General features: G+C 37.1%; 1 protein-coding gene and 1 pseudogene across 1 annotated transcript in view; both read left to right on the top strand.

Moving 5' to 3' along the window:
- The window catches only part of LOC148946874 (glutathione synthetase-like), a 100,837-nt gene extending 76,849 nt beyond the window's left edge, over positions 1 to 23,988 (top strand). The window contains exons 10-12 of the mRNA XM_089096687.1: positions 5,235 to 5,339; positions 9,008 to 9,177; positions 23,741 to 23,988. Coding sequence (XP_088952813.1) covers positions 5,235 to 5,339; positions 9,008 to 9,177; positions 23,741 to 23,867 — 402 coding nt within the window. The 3' untranslated portion in view covers positions 23,868 to 23,988. The remainder of the gene's footprint in view (positions 1 to 5,234; positions 5,340 to 9,007; positions 9,178 to 23,740) is intronic.
- On the top strand, positions 17,202 to 18,186 carry LOC148946875 (uncharacterized; annotated as a pseudogene).
- Positions 23,989 to 27,199: the final 3,211 nt, after the last annotated feature.

Genomic DNA, 27,199 nt, shown 5'->3' with positions numbered 1-27,199 from the left:
TATGTGACGTTATATTCTCAAAATTAATGCGCTTCCTCATAGCATTGCATAGGTGCATACTATCCTTTAAGGTGTGACCGACTCCCACCTCAAAATATAATTTTGAAAGCTTTACATTCTCTCGCGTCAAAAATTGCATTTTAAGGTGAAATGCCTAAATTCTTTGGGGTAGGGAGATAATTTGCTCCTTTACCCCCTCCCTCCTTAGTTTGGAGAAATATATACGTTAAAAGAGGGATATGATGCTATGGAAGCATTTCTTTTACTGGATAAAATTTCATTCTGTCGCTTTACAAAAAAAGACACTCGGGTTCCACCCATTTTGAGACATGATTTTCGTTCTTTTTCTTTTTTTTTTCTTTAAAAGAATGTTTTATTTCCGAAAAAGTACACCACGGGTTTTCGAGTTCGACATGAGCAACCAATGATGTCTTTTTTAAGTCTGAACTGCATTTGAAGAATTTTTTGCTTTTAAAAAAGAATTATTAAAGTCAAATTGTGTATTTATTGTAGATTGTCTCAATAAGTAACGGCTAGAGCCGAGTCTTCAGTAAAAAAAGCGTTGGGGCAGAGTCCTATCAAATATGTTGAAAGTTTTCTTTTCTGATCGGCGTGAAACTTATATCTGAAAACCTCTAAGCCAAGAGGTTAGAGGACCCCACTTAACAAGAAAAAAGAATTGGAAATAAGTATATTGGCTCGTCAGAAAATCGGGCCAAAAAATCTTTTTTTTTTTACCGGGTTGAAACTTGCGCTGTTAAGCTCCTTGGCGAAAGAACCATAATGTAAAGAAAAATATGTCAGGCCACATAGGTGTCCAAAAAGACCAAGAAACCTTGTTTTCTCAAATGCAGGTTTGGAAAACCACTAAAAACTTGTTACGACTGGCTGCTAAAGTTACTATAGACAGGAATATGAGAACCTTATTGAAGAGAAAACATTTGGTAAAAGTTAAGCTATGTTGATCCGTGAGGTTAGGTTATTCGGTATAGTGTATGGTGTGTATGTTCAAATATAATTTGTCCTTGAAATTGGCTTTAATTAGAACTGCTTAAATGAGAGTTTTAAATTCTCCATTAATGAAAAAAAACGTAAGTTCAGACCGTGATAATAAAAGCAGGATTTATTCTTGACTTCGACATCAATCCAGTCTTCAGCTATTGGAAAAAAAGGCTACACGCTAAATAATCGAGAGAGATTTGTTCAAAGAAAGTAAATATAATTTATAAAGACGAAAAATTGACACTAATTTGGCTACATTGGTTCACGACGTCTAAAAATGGACCTAAAATGCAGGGGTCGGCCGCAACGAGATGCGCAAGAAAAGTGACTTTAGTGCCTTTTCAGAGGCATTCAGAACAGATGCACAGGGACTACACAAGTCCTAGTCACTGTTTTTTTCTTATATTTTGTCTCCAAGAGAGTCCTCCAGTTTGGCTGTGGATGAGGAGGGTCCAAATCCAATATTATTTAGAATATAATCAAACAGTTTGTCGTAACGAACTGTAACTAAGAAGCGACCCGACTCAATAGTAACCGAAACTCTAAAAAAACGGAATTTTGATACCAATAGATACATCAAAAGAATAATATTTTTATGCTGATTTCAAATATATATCTTACCGATAATAAGTTATGCGCCTGAGAAAATTTGCCTTATTTTGGAAAAAAGGGGGAAACACCCTCTAAAAGTCATAGAACTTAATTGAAAACCATACCATCAGATTCAGCGTATCAGAGAACCCTGCTATAGAAGTTTCAAGCTCCTATTTCCAAAAATGTGGAATTTTGTATTTTTTGTCAGAAGAAAGATCACTGATGCGTGTTTATCTGTTTGTTTTTTTTTCCCAGGGGGATTGTATCGACCCAGGGGTCCTAGAATATCGCGGGACGGCTCATTCGAACGGAAATTAAAAGTTCTAGGGCCATTTTTAAGTGACCAAAAAAATGGAGGGCAACTAGGCCCCCTCCCACGCTCATATTTTTCTCAAAGTCTTCCGATCAAAATTTTGAGATAGCCATTTTGTTCAGCATGGTCGAAAAATACAATAAATATGTCTTTGTGGATGACTTAATCCCCCACAGTCCATGGGGGAAGGTCTGCAAGTTATGAACTTTACCCAATGTTTAAATATAGAATTGGTTATTGGGAAGTATACAGAAGTTTTCAGGGGGAATTTTTTTTGGTAGTTGGGGGCTGGGGGTCGGTCGGGTGTTACATGGGAGAATCTTTCCATGGAGGAAGTTTTCATGGGGGAAGGGACATTGCTATGAAGGGGGTGCCGGATTTCCCAGCATTATTTAAAAAAAAGATCAAAATTAAATAATAAAAAAAAACAATTTTTTCAACAGAAATTAAGGAGCAACATCAAAATTTAAAACGAACAGAAATTAATATGTATATGATTAGGTTCGCTCCCTAGTCATTACCTCGCTCTGTACGCTAAAATTTTTTTTGTACTTTCATCAGACCTATTTATTCTAATTAACGGCCTTTTGTGATTAAGGGGTCATTCTTAACAAAATTGGAACAAAACTTGAAGTTAGCGTAAAGAGCGAGGTATTGACTAGGAGGCGAACCCCCTAATATACGTAATAAAAATATACGAATATGGAACTTCGTTACGTAAGTTAATTAGTAAGATACGTCTGAGCAAAATTTCGAGAAAGCCATTTAGCAAAAAGAAAGTAAAATTAATATAAAAATTTTGTTTTAACTATTCATGTACGGTGAGCCAAAATCAAAGCTGCATTAACTCAAAAACTTTCAGAAATTAAATAAAAAAAACAATTTTTTTTAAACTGAAAGCAAGGAGTGACATTAAAACTTAAAACAAACAAAAATTATTCCGTATATAAAAGGGGCTGCCCCCTCCTCAACCCCTCGCTCTTTACGCGAAAGTTTGACTCTGCCTCACAACTTTGTTTTTGTAAAACAATAAAAAAACTATCGTAAAGAGCGAGGGGTTGAGGAGGGGGCAGCCCCTTTCATATACGGAATAATTTCTGTTCGTTTTAAGTTTTAATGTCGCTCCTTGCTTTCAGTTAAAAAAAACTTGTTTTTTTTTATTTAATCCGATTTAAGAGTGGTAACTGTTAGCCACATCCAACAAAACAGTGTTTAGGAGTTACGAAAATGAGCTTTCAGGATTTTCAAAAACAAGAGCCTGAAATCCCTCGAAAATGGGTCTGATTCAAATATAGTACAACTGATTATCCATGGCTAGAAACCTGGAAATCTGAGTTTGCAGTCCCCCCCCCCCTGCATTTCAAAAGTCAACATAGAAATACGTATATAATTTATTCTACAATATAAAAAATTTTCTTTGTCCATAAAACTATTTCTTAAAAGCCAGTTTGACAATTTTCGGCAATTGAACACTGACGGATCTGGAGGGCAAAATTACGGGGAGGGGGGGGGGACTGGAAAACAATTAACAATTTTCGTGTATCTTTCGTCCATTTTACGACTGAAGAATTTTGGGGTCAATAAAAGGGCGGGGTCAATAGAAATTTTGGTACTTGTGTGTTATGCGCCACTCACTCAAGTTTACGCTATGTGTAAAACTCGAAAACAAACCGATTTCTTAGTTAGCTTCTTTCAGCTTAGCGCGAGACAAGACAAAGACAAGTGACAGAATAGACGGGAAATATATAATTTGGGCTATATATTTGCACATAGGGGGGGGAGTATTTGGACAGTTTGGATTCAATAAACAATTCTTACTTCATAAAATGCAGAATAATTGTACCTAACACATTTTGCATGCAGACCCGCTATACCATAGCGCCCCCCCCCTAATGTGCAAATATATAGCCTAATTTGTTTCTAAAGCAACGAAGAAACCGGTTTGTTCTCGAGTCATCGTAAACTTGATTTAGTGGCGTGTAATACACAAGTACCGGCATTTTTCATGGAGAGAGAGAGTCGGATTTTTCGGTATTATTTAAAAACAATCAGAAATTAAATTAAAAAAAAACAAGTTTTTCAACTCAAAGTAAGAAGCAACAGCCTCCTCCTCAAGACCTCGCTCTTTGCGCTAAAGTTTTTTTTTGTATAGAATTTTAAAACAAAACTTATTGTTCTAATTAAACAGCCATTTGTTTTTCAGGAATCGTTTGTAAAGAATTAGGACGAAAAGTAAAAACATTAGCATAAAGAGCAAGGTCTTGTGGTAGGGACAACTTCTTTCATATACGTAATAATTTCTGTTCGTTTTAAGTTTCGATGTTGCTCCTTACTTTCAGTTGAAATTTTTTTTTTTTTCATTTAATTCCTGATCGTTTTTAAATAATACCGGGAAATCTGGCTCTCTCTCTCTCTCTCTATGAAAAATTACGGTACTTGTGTATTATACGCCACTCACTCAAGTTTATGATGTGTAAAACTCGAGAACAAACCGGTTTTTTCGTAAGTTTTTTCTTTACTTTAGAAACAAAATTGGGCTACAGATTTGTACATTACGGGGGGGGGGTAATGTATAGTGGTTCTGCATGCAAAATGTGTTAGGTACAATTATTCTGCATATTATGAACTAAGAATTGTTTTTCTGACTTCAAACTGTCCAAATACTTCCCCCCCCCTATGTACAAATATATAGCCCGAATTATATATTTCCCATCTGTTCTGTTGCTTGTCTTTGTCTTGTCTCGCGCTAAGCTGAAAGAAACTGACGAAGAAACCGGTTTGTTTTCGAATTTTACACACAGCGTAAACTTGAGTGAGTGGTGCTTAATGCACAAGTGACTTTAGGGACAATTTCAAAGAAAAAGCGACAGGGCAAAATAAAAGTGACAAAAAGTGTTTTAGTGACTGTGGCCGACCCCTGAAAATGTGTTTCTTCACTGAAGGGCTTCAAACTTCAATGAAGACTCTATTATTGAAAATACTTTGTTGGTGACCCCAAAATAAGCAGGATGTTTTTTTTCTTTTTTTTTTGCATCTGGTAAGCTTGCAACTTACTGGGCACATACATTGGGCAAAATGAACCTTTGAGGTAAAATGCTTTGAAAAAAAATTAGGCTGCATCGACCCGTGGCACTCCAAAAATTGGCCGAATGTTTTTTCTGATCGGCCTGAGACTTTTGGGGTAAGTAGACAGGAACAAGCGGATTTTAATGACAACAACGCGTTTTGAAAGAAACATGACATCTGACCTTTTTTTAGGCAATTTTTTTTATAAATGACCTTCACAGCCATTTATTTGTATTTGAAAAATAGCATTTTATTACAGACTGAGGAGGGTGATTTGGCAGCAGCAATGGCGATCAAGAATCCTGAAAGATATGTTTTAAAACCACAACGGGAAGGTGGAGGAAATAATGTTTATGGCAAAGATGTAAGTATAAATTTAATTTATGCTGACAGGCTTCGTAGTTGCTCTTTCAATACGCCTAACTGTTTTCAATGCTCAAATTTAAATAAGATTCATTAATATGTTAAATAGCACTGCCGTAATTCTTCTAGTTATTTTTCCTTTGTCTTATTCAGTTTTAATTCTTTTCTCTTTATTTTTCGTCTTCGATTGGGGATTCATAGTTGACCCTGTGTTAAAAATTGCACAAACGCAAGAAATTATATTTCTTCTGTGATATAGCCAGGATTCCAGTTCTTGAAGTGCCTACACCATTGGGAGTGAAGGGAAGTTTAACTATTGAAACAATCTATTTTTATTTCTTTTTTTATTTATTTTTATTCACATTTCAAGGCGAGTCTTAACTTCCAAAACCGAAAATAAACTCAGCGTAAGGTCTTGCCTGTTATGATCATAATAGACTTCATTTTTTTTTTTTTCGAATCTGGTCATATAGAATACATAGTCCTAGAAAGTTGTAGCAGCTCTCATTTGAATGCAAAATATGTTTTTTTTTTGGCTCTTTGCGAGCTAAAATATATTGAGGAATAACTTAACGCCCCTTCGACGTCTCATGTATCTCCTGGCGCCGCTACAGCCCTGCATGACATCAGGTTAAAATTCTGAAACCGTCGTTTTAGCCAAAACAGCAACAAGGACTAAAAATGTGCCTCAGGAAGTGACGTAATCTGTACAGCTCCAGTCGCAAGAGTCCCAAATTATGCCAATAGCCCATTTAAAATACATTCTTCATATGTATATTTTATTAGAAATGTGGACATTCTATACCTCGTTGAGTTCCAGTACTGAAATAAAGGACAGGGGTAATTAGAGAGCATCGAGTCCCTTGCTGCAACCCCTCACCCTTTGACATCTGATAAGAAAATTTGAGATTGGTATTTCAGTATCATTAAAAAACGGAAGGCCACATTGCGGCTTGTCTAAAGTAGGATCGTGGACGGATTTTTAATGTGTAGGATCGTAGGGCAACAAGGTGGTGTAGAACTGTTGCAAAAATGAATCAAGACCTGACTTCTTGCAAAATTGAGCCGGCAAGCCCAATCTGCGAGCTTACTCGGTGCAAAAATCAACTAGATCCTTACTTGGTGTCAAAAGAGCTAAGGCTTAACACAGTGAAAAACAAACGAAGGCTCAGCTATGAATTTGGTGACGAGGTGCAAAAACGAGCAAAGTCTTAACTTGTTGCAAACCAAGCTAAGTTCTGAGTCTGCAAGACAGACTAAGTCTGTCCTCGGTGAAAAATAACCTAAGTCGAAAATGCTTAATTTTTGTGACGTGGTACGGAACAAGCGCTACGTCATCCTGAAAAGTCCTAACTCATTGAGAACCGAGCAAATTGAAGTTGTGGGGTAACTATAGAAAAAAAAGCTAGTTTAGGCTAGTTTGAATACGTGTTTAGTGTTATTGTTTCTTTTTCTTTATACCCAGTAGTATAACTTTGTTTTTCTCTATGGGAAATAAAAGCTATTCAAATATTTATATCCTATGCCCAGGTCCATTTGAAATTTTGATTGTCACATTGCTACAGTCACGGCGAAATATGCCAAAAAAATCTACACCGCTTGTTCTCTTCGGACCAGGTGCAAGCAGGCTTCTAAGTTCCAAAAGCCGAAAATTCTTCCAACTATTTTGAAGCCTGGTTATTCTTGAAATATAAAGTTCAGTGGTCTAACATCTCATAGGGTAAGCTTCCTTGGTTATAAGTACCTGCTTACCTGATTTCAAATGAATCTGCAGATTATTTCCATTCCTTTCCGACAAGCTATTGTAGAAGTCATCAATCCGTGGCGATTAATGCTTGGCTGATAAATCGAATATTTTTCTAGTTCTAACCCAGTTCTACTACACTATAGTCTTTCGTCTCTTGGTTTGGTGGATTTGCTGCCCCTGACTTCACTCAAAGGATGTCTATCAGCTGTCTGCGTACGTCCTTATTATTGCAATTTCTTATGCATCTGCTGTATCATTATCGGTATTAAGAGGCTTGCGATCCTCTAAACTTCCTATCCCCTCACACCCCCCCCCTGGACACCAACAACTCCATTTATTAATTGATAATTTTGCAAAGGTTGCGTCTTTATCTTAACGCAAAAACTTGTTTTAGCTTAAGCAAGAATTGAAGTAAGAATAGAATAATGATTTAATTTGCATCTAGTGCTAAAATAATTGCCTAGCAAGTGTTTAAAAATTATTTTCATTGATGCTTTTAAGATTTTATTCGAAGAAAGCAGTTCTAATAAAAAAGAATTCTTTTTTTTGAAGACATTGTCTAAACTCGATTTTATTTAAATACACCGATACAGAAATCGTTTTTTTTTTTAAATAACCTATACAGGTTTTTGTTTAGACACATTAACTATTGCAACAGCTCTAAAAATGAAAAGAATTTTTTCTATATATAATAAGACATTTTTGTTTACGAATGTTCCTAAAGGATGGAGGCTAGAGCCACTTCTGCACCTTAGGAGACCAGACATCATACAAATATTTTCAGCCCGTTTGATTGAAAATTCCACTTCGTATCCCTTTCAAATTTTTCAGTCTAGCGATATTAAAAATTGTTGCACGAAAATTACCGCTGATCAAAAATTTCTTCATAATTGAAATATTTTCCTAAAATTCAAATATGTATCCAATAATTTAGCTCGTAAGCAGAAAGCCTAAAAAAACTACAGTTATTTCTTCAGTAAACGCGTAATAAAACAATGTTAATAAAACGACGAATTGGAAATAATTTTAAAAAGCTTTCCACAAAAAGATGTTTAAAATAAAAGTAAAGAGCAATTATTGGAACCTATAAAAAGCAGATTACTGTGAATGAATAAATAAAACCTAAAGAATGTAGAAAGCTGGTTGATTGTCAAAGTTACGTTTCATTAAAATCACTCACAATAACACACACAGCAATGAAAATGTTCGGCCGTTTTGTCGCGCTGCCTAAGTAAAGAATATATCAAAAGACTTGGCTTTTTATTCTGATTTTAAATATATAAATTTCATTAAGTTTAGAGATGTATATGTACCTTATATTTAAACATAAATTAGATATGTATATGTACAGGTAATAGAAAACTGTGTGATTTAAACAAAAACATTTTTTCTTTTCCTACTTTGTTAGATAACTCACTCTAAGGTTTTTAAGCTGTAAGGTTGCTCAGTAGCTCAAAACTTTGGCGAGCATTACTAGAGTCTAGCCCATTGGAGGTTTGAAATAAAAATACAGAGTGACTGCAAACTATTTTCTTCCTTTTCACTCCATTTCTACCAAATGTATAGAAAAATCAGTTGGATGACAAAACTAAACTTAAGCATTAGTTTTCTTGTCTTTATTATATAATTTGGTCTTTGTTTTTCTTAGAAAAATATAGTTCTTTAATCAAACCCGTCGTTGTACAACCAGGCTTCACATCTTTTGAAACAAGTATACAATAACACCAAAATTGTACTCATGAAGAATTTCGTTGTTCAATTAGCCTTTTTAATTGTTCAAAATGTGTTTGGTGCACTCTCGTAGCTAAACAATTAAGATGCCGCTTTTTGTTCTTCTTTTTCAATGATTAATCTTTTCTTTATTTTTTTTTTTTTGTTTTTTTTTTATGACGAATGACCTTTTATTTTATTTTTTCATGCAGGTTGCATCAACTCTGCGTAAGCTTTGCTGTTTGAAAGAAAGAGCAGCGTATATTTTGATGGAATTAATAAAAGCCCCAGCAAGAAAAAATGTCATGCTCAGACCAGAAAGTGATAAACCAATTGTTGGTCCTATGGTGTCAGAACTTGGTGTATATGGAGTCATTATCGGGTAATTCTTTGTTTTTCTCTCTCTTCCTCTGTTTCTCTCTCTTATTTTTTTCTCTCTCTCTCTCCCCTTTCTTTCTTCTGCATTCTTTTTTTTTTCTCGTCAATGACTAAGAAATAGGAATAGATTAAGTTAATATTTTACATATCGTCCCCTGAGAGCGGTTTTGTCGTAACTAAGGTTTTCAAAATTCTGATAAAAACGACTTTGAAAATTTCACCTTTTCCTGGAACTTACACGGTACAACCGATTTTCTTCGCAAATACATAAAAAAAAGAGAAAAAATAACAAGGAAGGTCTCCCCAATATGAGATGGAAAAGGTAATGTTTTCATTGTCGAAACTTGAAATGAAATACAGATACGACAATCCGCCCTTAACGAAATGGGAGTAAACTTAGATACGATAAAATGGTGTGGGCTGCCTATTTTTTTCACCATGAAGATACGACAAACGAGTTCTCATGCAGCAATACTATTTGAAAAAGTATAAAAATTACAAAAAACGTCAGAAACGTTTATTTCTTGTTGAGTGAGCCGGCCGCCGTTTTGCTTGAGTGGAATCCTCCTCTGGACAGGGATCTCGCGTAGACGGAGAGGCTTCCAAACGTTCAGCATCCCCCTTGGCCTTGTAGTACTGTTCAATCTTGGTTTCAAAATACTCCTTGTCTTGGTTGGGGATGAACTTCAAGAGATACTTGACATCTTTGATTTTGGCCTCAGGTAGATCAATCTTTTTGCCACAAAGTTTGGGCAAAACAAGACGTTCAACAACACGGACAGCCGAAGTGTTGGGACACTTTTTAACCGAAGTACATTCTTGTGATATAGTAGCCATTTGCAAGTCTCCAGAGAAGGAAGTTTTGAACCAAACTCTCTTAGTGTTATCCTGACGGAACTCAAGTCGTTTTACCTTTGAATACGGTACCAACGAGTACTTGTACAGCTTTGCTGGCTTTTGAAAGTCAAAAAACTTTGACTGGGTCATTTGCAGGACATTAAAAGGATGTATCCTTCTTACTTTCAGTAACTTCCTCACCAGATCTAGTGAGGGAAAACAAATCAAGATGCTTTAGTCCCCGCTCAATAGTGCTATATACAGCATCAACCTCCTGTATTCTCGAATGACCTGGTTCACAATACTTCATAACCACTTGTTCTAAGTGCGGAAATTTTCTTAGAATATCTTGGATGGCGAAGCTTATAATTGAGTTTCGGTTCTGGGACAGACGCAAGAGTCCGACCAAGTAATTAACTGGCAGATATCAGGGTAAGTATCAAGGACTTTTTCCAGTATGACCACTAGTCCACTAGCTATTTCGTTTGCTCCACGTCCAGCCTCAAACTCGGACCAAATGCAACAGTATACCTCATTGATTTTCTCTCCGGTCCTTCTCTGGAATGAAAGAATTGCCGTGAGGTTGAATGTAGTTATCTTCATTTTATGGAAAAATGAAGAAACATTACCCCAGGGCAGCGGAAAAACATTCTCCAGATCAAAACAAAGTATGGGAATAGATAGGTTTGACCTGTCCACGTCACGTTCAATCTTGGTCTCAATTTTACTTTTCACATGAGCCTCATACTCGTCTTTTACTTCCTGATCCATTTCAATTCGGTTTTCTTCACTTACACGTTTTTCCTCGCATACATCACATCGATCTGTTTTCGGAATATGAAATGACAAATTAAACTGCGTGTTGAAGTTCTTACGATACTTGAACTCACTAACATCATTTCTTGCTAGTTCTTTGCAGTATTCCTGATACAGTTCATACATTTTGCGAATGTTTAGATTTGCCTCCAAGAATTTTCTGGTAGACTTGGCTCGAGTATAATGCGATTCAACGCACGGGAAAGATTCAATATGCTTTTTCACTAGTTCAGTGTCCTCGTTACTAGTTTTGTTTCGAGGTACCTGTACTGCCTTTGGATTTGGCACTCCTGTTGTAGCAACATTTGAATGTGCGTAGTAAACTCTTCTCTCTGAAATATTAAGAGTAGCCAAATAAAATGTCTTGCAAATCCGGACTGTTTTCGTGTTAACGACAAAATAATATCGCAGTGTGCAACTCCTGCGCGTCTCCGCTTTCTTCTTGGTTTTAGTCTTGGTTGGAACGGTCTTAGTTGTTTTCAAGTAAAACATTTTCTTCATATCCTTACTTAGTCTCCAGAAATCATCAAACATCTTTTGTCTCTCTTCAGAGGCAATAGTCTGACTGCAATTATAATGACAATCCTTATTACAAACAACATCCTTCACTTTCTTCTCTTTCCCATGAGTTTTCTGGTTGTTAGGATTCATATATACAATACCAGAGTTTACTTCTGCCTTGATCTTTGTCTTAACCCAGTTCTTCCTATCTGAAATTCGTTTTCTGGTCTTTTTACGTGAATTAGGATGATCCACTGTATTGCTTTGACTATTTAAATCTGGCTCGGTTGTTTCTTGTACCGGTTCAGCATTATTGGGAATCTCGAGGTGCTCCCGATTTTCTGCTGCCACTGAACCTATTATGGCACTTGAACTAGAACCAGAGCCAACACTGACATTAACCTCTGAAAAGAGATCATAATCCACATTTTCTTGAAGAGCCTCAGCTACTTCCTGATCAGATTCTCGGAAATTAAGTTCTGAAAGGCTGATTGCATCTAGTTCAGGTCGATAGAGAGGATCACTGCCTTTTTCTGAATCAGAAGACAGATCTTCCTCGCTAGAAAAAACTAACAAAAAACTATAGCTTAAGTCTTGAGTACACCAGTCAGAAAAGATCAAGGAGGCACACTTATGCCTCTTTAAAGAGGCGACCCACCACAATGTTAAGCGAATTCTGGTCCTAGCGGTCACAGAGAGACTGCGGTGATCGCATTTTGTAGCCTAAGCTCAAACTAAGAAACATGCAAAATTTCACCCCCCCCCCCTCCGACTTTATCTTCATGGGGGAAAGTGGGCCGAAAGTTTCGACCCTCCCAACACAGCCCCCCTTTAACGTTGTTCGATCGGTCTGAAATATAGAGGATAAGTTTTCCTAGGGCCTGGAAGCTCATTTTCAAAATTTCAGCTCTATCCGATCACTCCTTCCCTGTTTTCCAAAAACCAAATATAGCCACTTAATGTTCATCAAGTTATTTTTTTTTTATCAGACACGCCTACAGGTCACAGTTGGCACCTGCTCTGGGTGAATGAGGACTCATTCGAAGCGAAATTCGACCTGTTACAGCCTTTTGATATTTTCAGACCGAAAAAATTATCCCCCGAATTTACATTTACGAAAAACCTCGTTTTCCTTTAAGAGCCCATGTTAATTTTTGGAAATCCTAAAAGCATAGTATTTCATTATTAAATTAGATCAAAATAGTCCTCTTAACCTGACAAGACCGACTGCAAGCTTTCAGTTGTACCTCATAATCCCTGTACGTTTTAAGGTTCGAACTTGTGACTCAGCCTCTTTAACTCTTTAGAAAACGTAGTTTTTTTCAAATAATACTACCCAGGGGTGGATCCTGGGCGGATCCAGCCTTCCAATCTAGGAGGGGGGGGGAAATCTCGACAAAGAGGGAGGGTGTGTACAGAAATTTTTCGGTACTTTTTAAAAACATCTTTCGATCTTTTTCAAAGCTTACAGATTCTATCTCATAAAATCACTAAAACAGTATTAAAAGTGGACTTTATAGTCCGTCTAGAGGAGGGGGGGATCTTCATAATATTGTAATTGCAACACACAGTAAAGGAGAAGCACTCAAAGATCATTTCTGTAGTTAGATGTTTGTCAAGCTCCTGTATGTTGTGTTTGGGTCAGATCACTTAGATCTTTAAGGGTGTGTCCAAGCTTGGCAGCTGAAGCTATAGGAAGATCCAGAGCTGTAAATTGCTTAACAGAGAGGCTGCTGCATTACAAGAAAACACTACCAAAATATGACCATAGCCAAGATTTATTCTGACCACTGATATGCACCAAAAATCATAACAAATCAGGTAGCCTATTAAATAGGCTACCTGATTTGTAGCCTATTTAATATTTTGTTCCAAGAGTATATCAAATTTTGATATACTCTTGGAACAAAATATAATTCAATTCCACAAAAATGAGGTACCTGGATTCCTCCAAATATTGTGCAGCTTGTGCGGATGTAAACAATGTGTGTTTGGGTCTCATTGTGAAACTTTAACCAAATCTTTTCTTCTTCAAAAGTATACGTTGACGGAGTTACGACAAAATGCCCATGTAATTTTCCCATATGAGGTACGACGAAACCGCTCTTAACAAAACGGCAAAATGTGAGATACGATAAACGAGAAATCTAAAATTGGGGCACTTCTAGCTGAGCTACAACAAAATGGTCGACGGAATCGGATAGAGCAAAAAATTTCACGTTAGACGGCAGTCCTAACTCCACTTCCCGAAAAAGTCGCAAGATACGACAAAACCACTCTCAGGGGACGATATATTGTTTGATTGCCACTAAAATTACCTTCCAAGAATTTCTGAGCTTGTTGATAGCCATATTGACGTCCAGAATCGAAACGAGTTAATTAATTGTTTTACAAATGCTCTGTAGGTCACACCTAGGGGTCCTGCGTTGGTTTTCAATTTGTATGGTGAGATGCCTAAAAGTGGGGCTCTTGGGCCTGTCTTCCCCTCCCACCAGAGCCACACATGTGATAATTCAGGAATTATTCAGGGAATTTAGAGAGTTACTATTCAAAGAATTAATAATTATTAAATATTGGTTATCAGTATCGCTGCAGGAATATCCTAATTAAATATATTCTAAGTAGTTTTATATATATTGCAAAGAAATTTTAAGTAAATATACCGTAAATCTTGGATAATGTTGCCTCTAGTTGAAATCCGAGTCATAGAATGATTTTGAATCTTTGGCAAAAAGTTGGACCCTCTTCTGACCCCCTCCTCTCTTCAAACTTTGAGCACGTAAATTTGTCGTAGACCTTTCGGCTGTATTCAGGAAATATTTAAGGAATCTTTCGAAATTATTTAACATCAATTGTTAAAATCATTAAGATCATTGCATTGCTGTTGTAACATAAAGCGTATCAAGTAAATTTTTCACCGATGGAGGATGATTCCCTCCGAAGTTTGTGTTTGTGTTTACAGTCTCTTTGGCTAGTTGAGTAAAAGTCCGAGGCTAGTACACCGAAAACGCAGGGCTTCAATTGAATTGAGAAGTCCAAAATCGAAACGCATTAGGTACATAGATCATCCATTGTGAACTAATCACACATAGACACACGAATTCAGGATTTGTTAGGTATCTGACTACAAACTGAGGTTTGTATTATACCCGGTTGAATTTAGGGATTTCCTTATTATTCAGGGACTATTTAGTGACTGGTCCTTATGGACCATATGCTAGTGACCGTCCTAACTAGAAATGCGCCAAGTGCACCTCTCACAAATAGTGGTTTATCTCCACTAAAATTGGTTAACAAGGATTTCTGAGCTCGCACATTACAAATGTGAGGCCAGTATGTCTGTATTGATGTCCAAAAATGAAAACACGCTAATTAGAAATCAGAGTCGTGCAAGGATTTCAGTTTGTATGATAAAATCTTAAAAATGAGGCCCTCGAGTCTTCCTCCCTCCACCCCTCCCAAAATTGTGTATGTGGGCATAATTGTGTATAAGCAAATTGTGCCATTATTCTACTAATTATTTTTCGGGGATTATTAGGAAACGGTCCTAAATGATTAAATGTTAATCATTAACATCAAAACGAGAAAACGAAAGATAACAAAGAAAAACTAGGCAACTCAGGACCAGTGAAAAACAAAAGGAAAAATGGCAGTGTTTCCACCGGGATCTCCGCTCAGCCATCCAGGGTGTAAAAAGAGGAATAAAAATTATATAGGAGTCAATAGAAGAATATAAAAAGACACACCGAAAAAATACAAAATGAAAGAGAAGAAGTAGTTTTTCAAGTAATGGCGAATGGACAAATGAATAAAACCTGTTGTTCAATGGTGGCTTTAACATTCAATTAAAACTTTATTTATAATTAACAATTATAAACAAAAATTTATTAACGTGTTAGGTATTATAAACAAAAGGTATTACCAATAGCATTGTAGTTCCTCGCTTTATGACCAAAAAGTGTAAGGTATCAGTCGTAGTGGTATATTCCTAGGATCCCAGACAAGGATATAGACAAATAGACAGGATCCCTTCTAGAAATACAGTATTTTTTTATTAAGATGCCTTCCTAGTAGTCATGACGTTGATGGACTCCAGTTTTTAGAATTAGATAGAAACTTCCCAGGAACAATTGGATGTGAGAGTGGATAGTTAGTATTTGACATGTACAAGATGGATGGAATAGTCTTATGAAAACAATTTTTGAAGTAGCAGAAGATATCTTAGGAAGGAAAGTTAGAAACACGGCTAGAAATACTAGCGAAGACGCTTTAAGGCTGGTACAAAAGAGAAGAGGTTTGTACAAAAAGTTTTGAGCATGAGATTTTACGAGAATCAGAGGAACGCCAGGGAAGTGGAGAAGGCGCTTGAGTTTGAATTACAGTAGATTTGGAGTAAATGCCGTGCATAAAATTGCAGAGGATCTGGTAGATGCCTAGTTTTTTAACAAGTTTTTAGCTAGTTTCTGACTAGATTTTAGTAAGAAATTAGACATTTTATTTAGCCATAAAGCAGTGTGAATATAATTAGGAACATCGATAGTTGTAGGCACTCACGCTGCGATAGAGGTGGCGGGTGAAAATTAAGCAGAAGGGGGGTGAGAATTGTTAGCAAGAGCCCTGGTACCCGCCGGGTTTGCCCTTTAAACTGCGGAGAGAAAGTAAACAGCCTTCAACGCTTCCCTTATCTCCCTTAGCCGCTGGCATTCAATGAGTAAAGATCGAATTCATCCCGCTGTGTAAAAGTGTAAAACCGGTTTCAAGCATGGGAGAGAATATAATGCTAAATAACGTGTTGAACTATATATCGCGATCAATGGCTGTCGGAGTAGAGAAGGAAGTGTTTTAAAACGAGCAGTGGATTTTTTTTTATAGAGACTCGATTTTAAAGGCAAAAGAACTGTTGACTAAGGAGGCCGAAATTGGTGATCGATTTACGAAATGCGCCTAAGACGCGGATAATTTAATGGATATTGCTAAGCTGTTTGTACGATGCGCTAAAGAAAGGATAAAACTCCCCAAGTTCGTTATATTTGATCCCCAAGAAGTATCGGCCAGTGGAGCAGAAGTAGGCGCATGTGTTATATCGTCAGTGAATGAAATGCGACGGCAGTTCTCGGGTTTTCTCGAGCGTTACAACCGACTTTCGCTCCATGGCAATCCGACAATTCTATAAGTGACGGAAGCCAACCTAATCCCGCTCCAGATAGTCATTATCCACTACCCTATTCCGTAGTTCTGAAGAACCCGCCTCCACTAACACGCCAGAAGAACGAAAACAATTTCTTACGACCATGTGCGGAGAAGATCTATCGGTCGATGATGTTGAATAAAAAAGAAACCGACCTGAATGGCGGCTTGTTGTTAAAATGAAGGACAAGGCAGACAGCAATGCTTATTCTATCAACCAGAAATCACAAAGTGTAGAAGCTAAGGTGAAATCCTCAGTTTTTATAGGCGTGATCAAAAATATTCCAGCCACGTATGATGCCGACACGGTGGAAGCCTGCGTTTCAGTTTGCGAAAGGGCAGAACAGTGTGGGGCTAGTCGATTCTATACGTTGTACTTTTCCTCCCGTTATCTGCTAGATCTGGCTATGAAAAGCCCACCAAAACCAGATTTTGAACGTTTTCCGATTGGAGAATTTGTGTACCTCCCAAAACTATGCCGTAATTGTTAGAAATTTGGTCACGTTTCAGCGGCGTGCTCCGCTCCCCGGATTTGTCCACGTTGCGGTGTCCAAGGCAATACGTCGAATGCTAGTACCCCATGCACAAAACCGATTGGATGTGCAGTATGTAAGTCGACAAAACATACATGTCAATCATTCCATTGCCCTGAGATGAAGAATCAAATCGCAAAACAAAAATGCTCCGATGAATGAACAGAATACTAGGGTTGTGTCTTGGAATATGAATGGAGGTGTCTCACAGAATCCCTGTAATTGAAGAACTATGTCGGTGTAGCGATATTCTGTGCATCCAAGAACATTTGCTGACAAACGCTATCCTCAGCGTACTCAAGTTTTCAGACAATCATACATTTTATTTTGTACCAGCTGAACCTCGTCAACGCGGGGGGCTCTCTGGCGGACTAGCGATCGTATGTAATTCTGCTGTTGATTCTGAGAGTCTTCATGCAGCTGAAAACGTTATGGCTATAAGGGTTGAGAACCTTGTGATTGTCAATGTCTACCTTCTTACAAACTACAGCAACGGAGAATCGGATAACTGATTCACAAAATCAGTGCGAGCTCTTGCAAAGTGCCTCAAGACTATTATGTTGCCCTAACTGGAATGTGTTATATCGGAGACTACAACTGTAATCTAGTCGACGACTCGTCTCCCCGGTCCCAGCTCATCCTAAGTGCACTTGAAAGTCGGTATCGTCTGCTCCCAAAAGACAAAGATTTCACGTTTGCTTGTACTAGTGGTTCAGTCTCAAATATAGACCATGTCGCATGCAAACCAAACGTGAGTGGCACATTGAGCGTGTTAATGAGAATTCACTCCGCCGACCATATCCCAATTGAAGCATGTGTTAATGTGTGTATCTCAAAGGCCAAAGTACTTCACATTGGCATGTAATAAAAGATTGGTCAAACGTCGACTTCCCGCTTTATCGGACATTGCTTGACACGACGCTTCAGAAGATCAGTGTGCCATTCAGTCTACTGCAAGCCAACGTGCAAAGGAATGTCCAGAAAACTAAAACACAGGTTAATGCCTACTGTGCTGAAATCACCCACTCACTACTAACCGCAGAAAAGGATGCTATTCCCGTTAGGAAAATTCGTAAAGGTACCGAAATCCCGGGGTTCTCAAATAATCAAGGGCTAGTGAAAGCTTGTCAGGATGCTAATTTCTGGTTCTCAGTGTGGAGGGAAAGTGGTCGTCATAAATTCGGTGTGTCAAATTGTCTCCGTGTCTACGCAAAACGTAGATTTGAGAAAGCCCTCAAGCAGCATCGGACGAATGTGAAAAATGACTACACAGAGAGAATGATTAATGATCCAAGTCGTTTATGGAAAGACCGCGTGAACGATCGCCCAAACACAAATAAGTCCAAGCCTAGTGATCCAAATGACTGGCGAGCTTACTTTACGTGCGAATTTAGTGGCCCGAATCCCTGTTCAGCTAGACCATATACCAAACAAGTTGAATCTGTATATCAAACACGAGTTTTTCGGATTTTACCGTATCTGTTTCGGATGTAACTGCAAATGCCTTTAGGCTGAAAAAGAAAAAATCGCCCAGAATTGACGGTTTGTGTGCACTTCACCTTGGGAGTGGTACACGTCTTTTTGTATGAAATGTTAACATTATTGTACCAGATCATATTCGTAGTCGGTTTTGTACCCGATGTTTTCTGTACAGGGCAACTTACGCCCATCCTGAAAAAAGGGAAGCCAGCTAACATATGCTCCTCGTATCGCCCAGTTACTATGTCGCCAGTTTTATGCAAGCTTCTAGAAATGCTTATATTGTCAAATGTTAGACACTTGCCAAATGTGAAACCACCAGTTCGGTTTTACATTAGGGCTCGGTTGCGCAGATGCTCTGTTCGCCCTTGTTGCTATTTTGTCTTATTCTGAGGCAACGGGTGATCCACTAGTTATTGACTCTTTTGATGTGAGGCGGGCTTTTGACTCGTCTGTGCACGTGCAGATCCGTGCACGTATAAACAGAAGCGTATAAACAAGGGCTAAATTTGTGTCAGGGTATTATACTATATGTACAATAACCTTAGAGCGCAAATTAAAATACCCTCAAATCCGGTCGAATCCGCTGTTGTACCGGTCCGTAAAGGAGTCAGGCAAGGTTTAGTTGTGTCTCCGAGTTTGTACATACAATAGTGTTCTGCTGGCGCAAGCCCAAGTAGCTACATCTTGTGTTTTAAAAAAGGAATTGATGTTTCGTTGATGACGTATGCTGAAGACTTGCTTAATTTGAACAGGTCCGCTGATTGACTATCGAAGAATTTTGATGTGTTGAATAGGGAATAAAATAACGTAGGTTTGTCGTTTAACGTTTCAAAATCTGCCGTCTTGTTTTTCAATGCGGAACACTGCGAAGAAGAAATCTCTTTGGGCGATTCAGTTGTGAAACCATCTACCTTGGTTTATCATTCGGTCGAAGCCTCCACTCCACCGGGACGCAGCTTGTACGCCACGTATAAGTGAAAATCTGGATTGCATACGGGTAAATTATTGGTAACAGACATCAGTTCTGCCGTAAATATCTTACGTCGCTGTATAATGCCATTGCCCTTCCACATGTACTGTATATAACACCTTTTTGGAATTACCTGTCGTCTGGTCAGTGTGTAAAAGTAAGAGTTATGTTTTTTCAATTCGCGAAATTCCTTCTGAGACTTCCACCATGGACGAGTAACTCCTATATCATGCGTAATTATGGTGTATCCGATCCAACAGTCTCTGTTAACCGTGTCGCCGAGGATTTTCTGAAAAATGCTAAGGGAAGAGCGACCCCGTGGATAGCCATCCTGTGCCAGTAGTTTTGCTAATGTACATAATGTGTAAATATGTCTTTTTTTCCTATTGTTATACTTTTCTTTTTTCCTTTGTTATGCTCTGTTTTAATTCAATCTGAATTTTCGGGCAATAAAATTATAATAAACTTACTTACTTACATAATAGTAAAATATTATATTGGAACGTTAAGAAGCTGAGAGAAGTAGTCAGTCTGGACTTGTACTTGTTAAAGATAGGAGTGCGGCCTACATTAGTGATAAATAAATTGCTAAGGAGAGATGAGTGGAACATTGAGAAAGTGTTAAACTGTGTCAAAGGTGTAGAAAAGGGTCTAGAAAAGAATGAACAAATCTTTGGAAGTTTGGAAGTGAAGGAATATTTATTTTGCAAGGAGGACACAGTACTAAAAGGCCTAAGATAAAAAAATATAAATGTTTTTACTTTTATAACTTTAATAAATCAAATAATATTAACATTCTGATTACTAAATATCAGTAGGCCTATATGTATATTAAACTGACAATGCACTTTCATTTGTATTCTTTCAGTAAAGTGCAAATTTTGTTCTGGCCTTGGGAAGGCATAGGGGTTTTGCGCCCAACTTATTTTAATTTCTGCTCGTTTTGAGTTTGACTCGGTAAACTATTGTAATTTCTGTTCGTTTTTGGGTTTCATTTATTTATCAATGCTGATTTGTGGTGGTTTCACGCTTGGTAGATTATTTGATTTTACTTTTGCTCATTTTTTGTTTAATGGAGTTCTTTACTTTTCTTTGAAAAACTTATTTTGTGGAAAAAGTTTTTTAATTAATTTCTGTTCGTTTTATATTGACATAGTCTTTTCAGGGAAAAAGAAAATAATACATTAAATCTTTTTGTTTTTTAAGACTTGATGGTCCGACCTGCTTTTTTTTTGCTGGAGAAACAAATTCAATAAGTCGTAACAGCACACACACTTTTAAAAATCTAGTAAAATACAGTACTGTTTAGTTTTTTTTCACAACTCATCTACTGGATTTGATATGGAAAAGTTAGCAGCACTTGTCAAAAACTCTGTTCACTTTCTTTGATAGCTTGGATACACTTAAGCTATTTTGATTTGGTTAAATTTTAAGACTATTAGAAAAGGGTACTAACCCTTTGAATTTCAAATCGAATTAACCTTTCTTGAACGTTCTATGACAACGCCTTCTATAAAAAACCTTATATACCCTTAGGGCATAACTAAAACCGTTGCCCTGAGGGTTTTGGGAGAGTTTCCTCCTCAAATGGATACTGACTATCTGGGCATCATTTATGCTGAACAAAATGACTGCCTAGAAAAGTTGATTGGATTCGTTTGGGGAAAGGATGGGTGTGGTGGGGGGGGGGCTAGTTGCCCTCCAATCACTATCGACTATTAAAAAGGGCACTAGCCCTTTGAATTTCCAATCGAATGAGCCTTTTTTGAAGTTCCTATGACAACGCCTTCTATAAAAAACCTTATATTCCCTCAGGGCATAACTTAAAATCCTTGCCCCGTGGGTTTTGGGGGAGCGTCCTCCTCAAAAAGATTTTTTCTATCTGGAAATCAACTACGCTGAACAAAATGGCTATATCGAAATTTTGATTGGATGTGTTTGGGGGAAGGATGGGCGGGGGGGGGGAGGCTAGTTGCTCTCCAATCACTTTCGACTATTAAAAAATGCAATAGCCCTTTGAATTTCCAATCGAATCAGCCTTTTTTGAAGTTTCTACGACAACGTCTTCTATAAAAACTTTATGTGCCCCCAGGGCATAACTTAAAACCCTTGCCCCAAGGGTTGTAGGGGAGTGTCCTCCTCAAAAACATATTTTATATCTGGAAATCAACTACGCTGAACAAAATGGCTATTTCAAAATTTTGATTGGATGTGTTTGGGGGAATGATGGGCATGGGGGGGGGGCTAGTTGCCCTCCAATCACTTTCGACTATTGAAAATAGTACTAGCCCTTTGAATTTCCAATCCAATGAGTCTTTTTTGAAGTTTCTACGACAACGCCTTCTATAAAAACCTTTTGCCCCCAGGGCATAACTCAAAACCCTTGCCCCGAGGGTTGAGGGGGAGTGTCCTCCACAAAAAGATATGTTCTATCTGGAAATCAACTACGCTGAACAAAATGGCTATCTCGAAATTTTTATTGGATGCATTTGGGGGAATGATGGGCGTGGGGGGGCTAGTTGCCCTCCAATCACTTTCGACTATTAAAAAGGGTACTAGCGTTTTGAATTTCCAATCGAAGGAGCTTTTTTTGAAGTCTCTACGACAACATCTTCTGTATAAACTTTATATGCCCTCAGGGCATTAATTAAAATCCTTACCCTTTGGGTTGTGGAGGAGGGTCCTCCTCAAAAAGATATTTTCTATCTGGAAATCAAGTATGCTGAACAAAATGGCTATGTCAAAATTTTGATTGGTATGTGTTCGGGGGAATGATGGGCGTGGGGGGGGGGGCTAGTTGCCCTCCAGTCACTTTCGATTATTAAAAAGGGCACTACTCACTCCAATTTCCAGTCGAATGAGCCCTTTTCGAACTTTCTACGATAACTCCTTCGATACGAAGTGCCCGGGTATGGAGAAAAAAAACAAAAAAAAAACAACACATTGTGCCCACATCGTTCTTTACTTAGGCAGCGCTAGCGCGCTGCCTATGATTCCAGATAAGTACATTAAATGTATGAGAATAAGGTTAAGGTAGGAGGGTAGGAAGTAAGTTTAGTTGTTCAGTCAGGTGTGGAGTCAGGACTTAAGCAAGGGTATGTAGTATTCCTGCTCATATTGGGTATATTGATGTATGTTGTCCTAAGGAACACGATAAAGTCTATTCGACACATGGGAGAGTTCATGGTGTAAGAATAGGTTTGAAAATTATGTTGAAAGAGACTGAGTCGTTTAGATTAGGTATAAAAGATAGTGAAGAGGTGATCATAACCATTCAGTATTTAGAGTGAAACAACTTTTACTTCTTAAATAATGAAAATCTTATTTGTTATAAAAACTCCTTGACATAAGATATTTGTTATAATAACTAATATTGGAATCCTAATATATGAACTTCGTTGCAAACTGGAAACCACTTTATAATTTCTACTTGGTTGTGGAATTTTAAACTTCCTTGCGGTGAGTGAATCCCCATCTGCTCGAGTTTCAGGCATGTAGTGTTTTTTGGTCTCATTCAAAGGAATTTACTTAGATGGTGCTGCATTTCAGTATTAGCATCTTTGACAGTCATGAATTCGCTGATATTGTAAAAGATCTTTACTAAATAGAAACGTGGAAATTTTGTTGCAGCAACACTTCTACTCCTCTTCTAATCTTGTCACTTTTAAACCTTTATGTTGTTTTATTCTTCTTCCTTCAAATTATTGACGAGTATTTTGTCAAGTGAAAGTAATTAGCCGTGATTTCATTTGGTCATCCACGGTTTTTTTTTTCTGTGTTTTAAAGTCAAATCTTCTGATAGATCGTGCCACAAGATTTTATTCTCTTGAATCTTTCATTTATGGATACTTTGACACTAAAAAGATACGTAAAACAGAATACTCTAATAAATCTAGAAAAAAAACTAAGTAAGTTTATTTTCTCTAGATGGTTGAAATTAATATAGAGACTGTATTTTTTATAACGAGAGGTTTTTATTATTGAAACCTCAAAACATGAAACATCCTGAATATGTTAGATCTCTTTCGTTTTTTCTTTTTTTTATGAGATTCCTCCTCGGCATAAGTTTGGAGTTTTCTAACTTAGGAAATCAAGTAATTGTAAATATTTCCTTCTTTTTTGTTTATAGGTCATAAAGGAATTATTACTTCCTTGAAGATTACTGTTGATTTCCACCACAAATTCAAATATGTGGAGAGATCTTTTGTCCGAATAAACCTTGAGAAAACATATTTTTCTAGGAACAAAGAGAGCATAATGTTAAACAGAACTGTAGGACATCTACTAAGAAGTAAATTACAAGGAACTGACGAAGGCGGAATTGTTGCTGGTTTTGGAGCATTGGATTCACCTCTGCTATACGAATAGGCCAATTAGATGTAAATCACCAGTAGATAGATTGCTGTTGGTTCCTGTTGTTTTATCGATGTACGTTTAAAAATGTTTTGTTACATATATTATTTTGGAAATAAAATGGGGCTCTGACGAATTCAAATAGACTACTTAGGTGAACTTAAGAAAAAAAATTGATGTGGCCTAGGTAAAAACTATCCCCTTTCGCTTTAAACAAAATATAATAGTTTTATTCTCTCTCCTAAGCCTTTCTGTAATAATTAAGATTTTCCAATAATTTGGAGACGGAGAGTTCATCAGTTTCTTTTACTGCTATGGCAAATTGAATTCAATTCCTCCTTCCTGTTAATGCATCAAAGAATCTTCCATATTATAGCACTTGTTTTCTCCTGGGTTTGTAGCATGTCTTCTTGTCACAGATCCCATTGCACTTCATTTTCATGGATCTTTACCTTGTACATTTTCCATGCCTTTTGCCTTAGCTGCTGGTATTCATTCAAAATCATGTATGATTTTTGGATGACGTCACATATACTCAAAAAACTTTTTTTCCCAGTCGTTGTATTTTTGCTTTAATTGCGTTGTTATATAACTCGGTGACAATCAGGAATGTTCCAATGACTATGTCCTCTGAAATATCTAAATTGCGCATGGCATAATCGTTTTATCCTTTAGTTTCAAGTCATAGGGTGACAAATCAGTGATTTCAGTTAAACTAAGAAATTCTGACGTGAATTCAAGAATCCTTTACAAACGCTAAATTAACAAGTTCCTTACTCTATTGTAACTTCTGAAATATCTGAAATACGCAATGGCATGATTAACGTGTTGTTCTTTAGTTTCAAGTCCCGTTTTCTTTTGCAATTCAATGTGATTTTTGTTGTTTCTTGTTCCTTACCTTACTCTTTACCTTAGCTGTTTTGGAGTCATTTGCCATCTTGTGTAAGTTTGCACGTGTCATACATCCTAAAACTTAAATCATCTTTCCTGTTTATCCTTCACAGACTCACACATACTAAAATAACATGTTCCTTCTTTCCACGTAATTTTGCTTTGTCTTTTAACCGCAAATTTTGTTACGCAACATTTTAGTTTGCAATTCTATGTGATTTTAGTTGTTTCTTATTCCATGCCTTTTTCTTCAGCTATTCAGAGCCATTCGTTATCTTGTGTAACTTTGCATGCATCATAGATACTAAAAACGATGCGATACGACCACTACTGAGGAAAAAATGACGTAATTTTTGCTCTTGAAATGCATATAAATATGTCGGCGATCACATGAATATTTTTTTTTTTTTTGCCGAAATTAAGGCTCTAAACGAATTTCTCAAACTCTTGACCTATCTAGATCGTTTTTTTAGGCCAAAAAATTCTAAGGTGTCAATTAGAAAAAAAAATTGTGCAGCCATTTTCAAGAAAAATTTATAAATGCATACATAAAATAATATGCAGTTGCTCTTTTAAAAATATAAGATTCAGAGCCCATTTTAATGAATTAGTGTTGAGATTTTCAAATCAGCTGTTTTTATTATAAATTTTTTTTAAGTTGAATAACAAAAAAAAAAGAAAGAGAGGTAAAACTCAATGAAAAGACAACAAACGAGACCGTGGCCAGTAGAGAGAAAAGATGAAAGACTAAAACAACGCGAATATTTCGTCTATATGCAAACTAGGCGTCCTCAGCACAAGAGAAACAAAGATAAAAAAAAACTAAATTAAAAACAAATAAAACCACTACCAATGTTAATGCAATTGTCGCAACTGATCAACGTAGGGATCAGTTTTTTTATCTTTGTTTTTCTTGCGCTGAGGACGCCTAGTTTGCATACAGGCGAAATATCTGCTTTGTTTTAGTCTTTCATCTTTTCTTTCTACTGGCCACAGTCTCGTTTATTGTCTTTTCATTGAGTTTTACCTCTCTTTCTTTTTTTGTCATAGCTGGCCAGTTCGGCTTAAGACCTTTCAGTTGAAAAACTGCAGGACAAGCGGGTTCTGCCCCCCCCCCCCCTGTAAAATATGAAGAAAAGAAAGGATTTTGGAATATTCTGCCTGTGTTCCGAAACATATGTAGAATATATGGCGTAAAATCAAATAGTTCGTTTTGAACTGTAAGTGTGGGGATTCTTATGCAAATAGTAACCAAAACTCTAAAAAAGAAAAATTTGATAATAACTAATGAATTAAACGGATTGGCTTTTTATGCTGAATCCAAATATTTAAAGTTCTTCAAGATTAATGTTAAACATCAAGCGCTACAACCCAGGGAAAATTTGCCCGATTTTGGAAGAAGGGGGAAAAGATCCCGAAAATGCAGGTGATCATAATGAAAATCACGCCATTAAGTTTAGCTTATTAGAGAATCTTGATGTCGAGGTTTCAAGATCCAATCCACAAAAACATGGAATTTCTAATTTTTATTCCAGAAAAAAGATCACTGATGCGTGTTTGTTTCTTTTTTTTCTCAGGGGTGATTGTAACGAACTGATTGTCCTAAAAAGTCAGGAGAGGGCTCATTCGAACAGGGATTAAAAGTTCTAAAGCCATTTTAAAGTTATTGAAAATATTTTGCCCAGGGAAAGTGGCTTTTTTGCCATTTTGTGCCACCAAACTACGATTTTGTCCCATGAAGGACGAAGCTGCTGTCGTTTGAAAATTCTGTTACAGCCGATCGATTTCAAAATCTCAAAAAAAAACTTCCCATTTGTGGAGGAAGTAATGCGGCACGGTTGTACATTCCTTCCTGAAAAGTTACGTATTCCACGTAAGTAAAGGCACTTCCGACGGAAAAAACCCTTTGATTTACGCCTACTAGACGCGGTCTCGATCGCAAGGAGTGAATTGGTATCATATACTACAGTTTTTGGTTGGGCATCACGTATGGGCGAGGGGGGAAACCCCTCCACCAATGTTTTCAGCCAGTTGGATGAAATGCGGTTTGGTAAAATAGTGGTGTGAAGCGCTACTTCTTTACTGGCTCCAATTTCTTATAACAGGGCAAATGGACTTACGGCAATATATCTCGTAAAATCAGTTAAAAGAAGATGTAAAATCAATGAAAGTCGGTAAAAATGACCACTCAGTAGGTAAAATCCATTGCCCCCTCCCTCCAAAAAAAAATATTTGGATAGTGACGCCATGCTATCCCTGTGAACTTCCATCATACGGCAACTCTTCTAAAGTTGCAACTAATTTCACATTTCCAAATTATTTTTGTTTACCTTTATCTTAACCTGCCATGATAACTTAACCCCAAAACACGAAACAAGAATCAAAATAAATACAATAGGATATTCCACATCATGCATTCTGTCTGTATTTTGGAATTAGAATATAGGTAGAATATT

This window comes from Artemia sp. Qi Xiang Cuo, chromosome 11 (assembly GCF_049724085.1).
Source record: "Artemia sp. Qi Xiang Cuo chromosome 11, ASM4972408v1, whole genome shotgun sequence".
NCBI lineage: Eukaryota > Metazoa > Arthropoda > Branchiopoda > Anostraca > Artemiidae > Artemia > Artemia sp. Qi Xiang Cuo.
The sequence above is the reverse complement of the archived record's forward strand: the minus strand, read 5'-3'. Positions and strand labels throughout refer to the sequence as shown.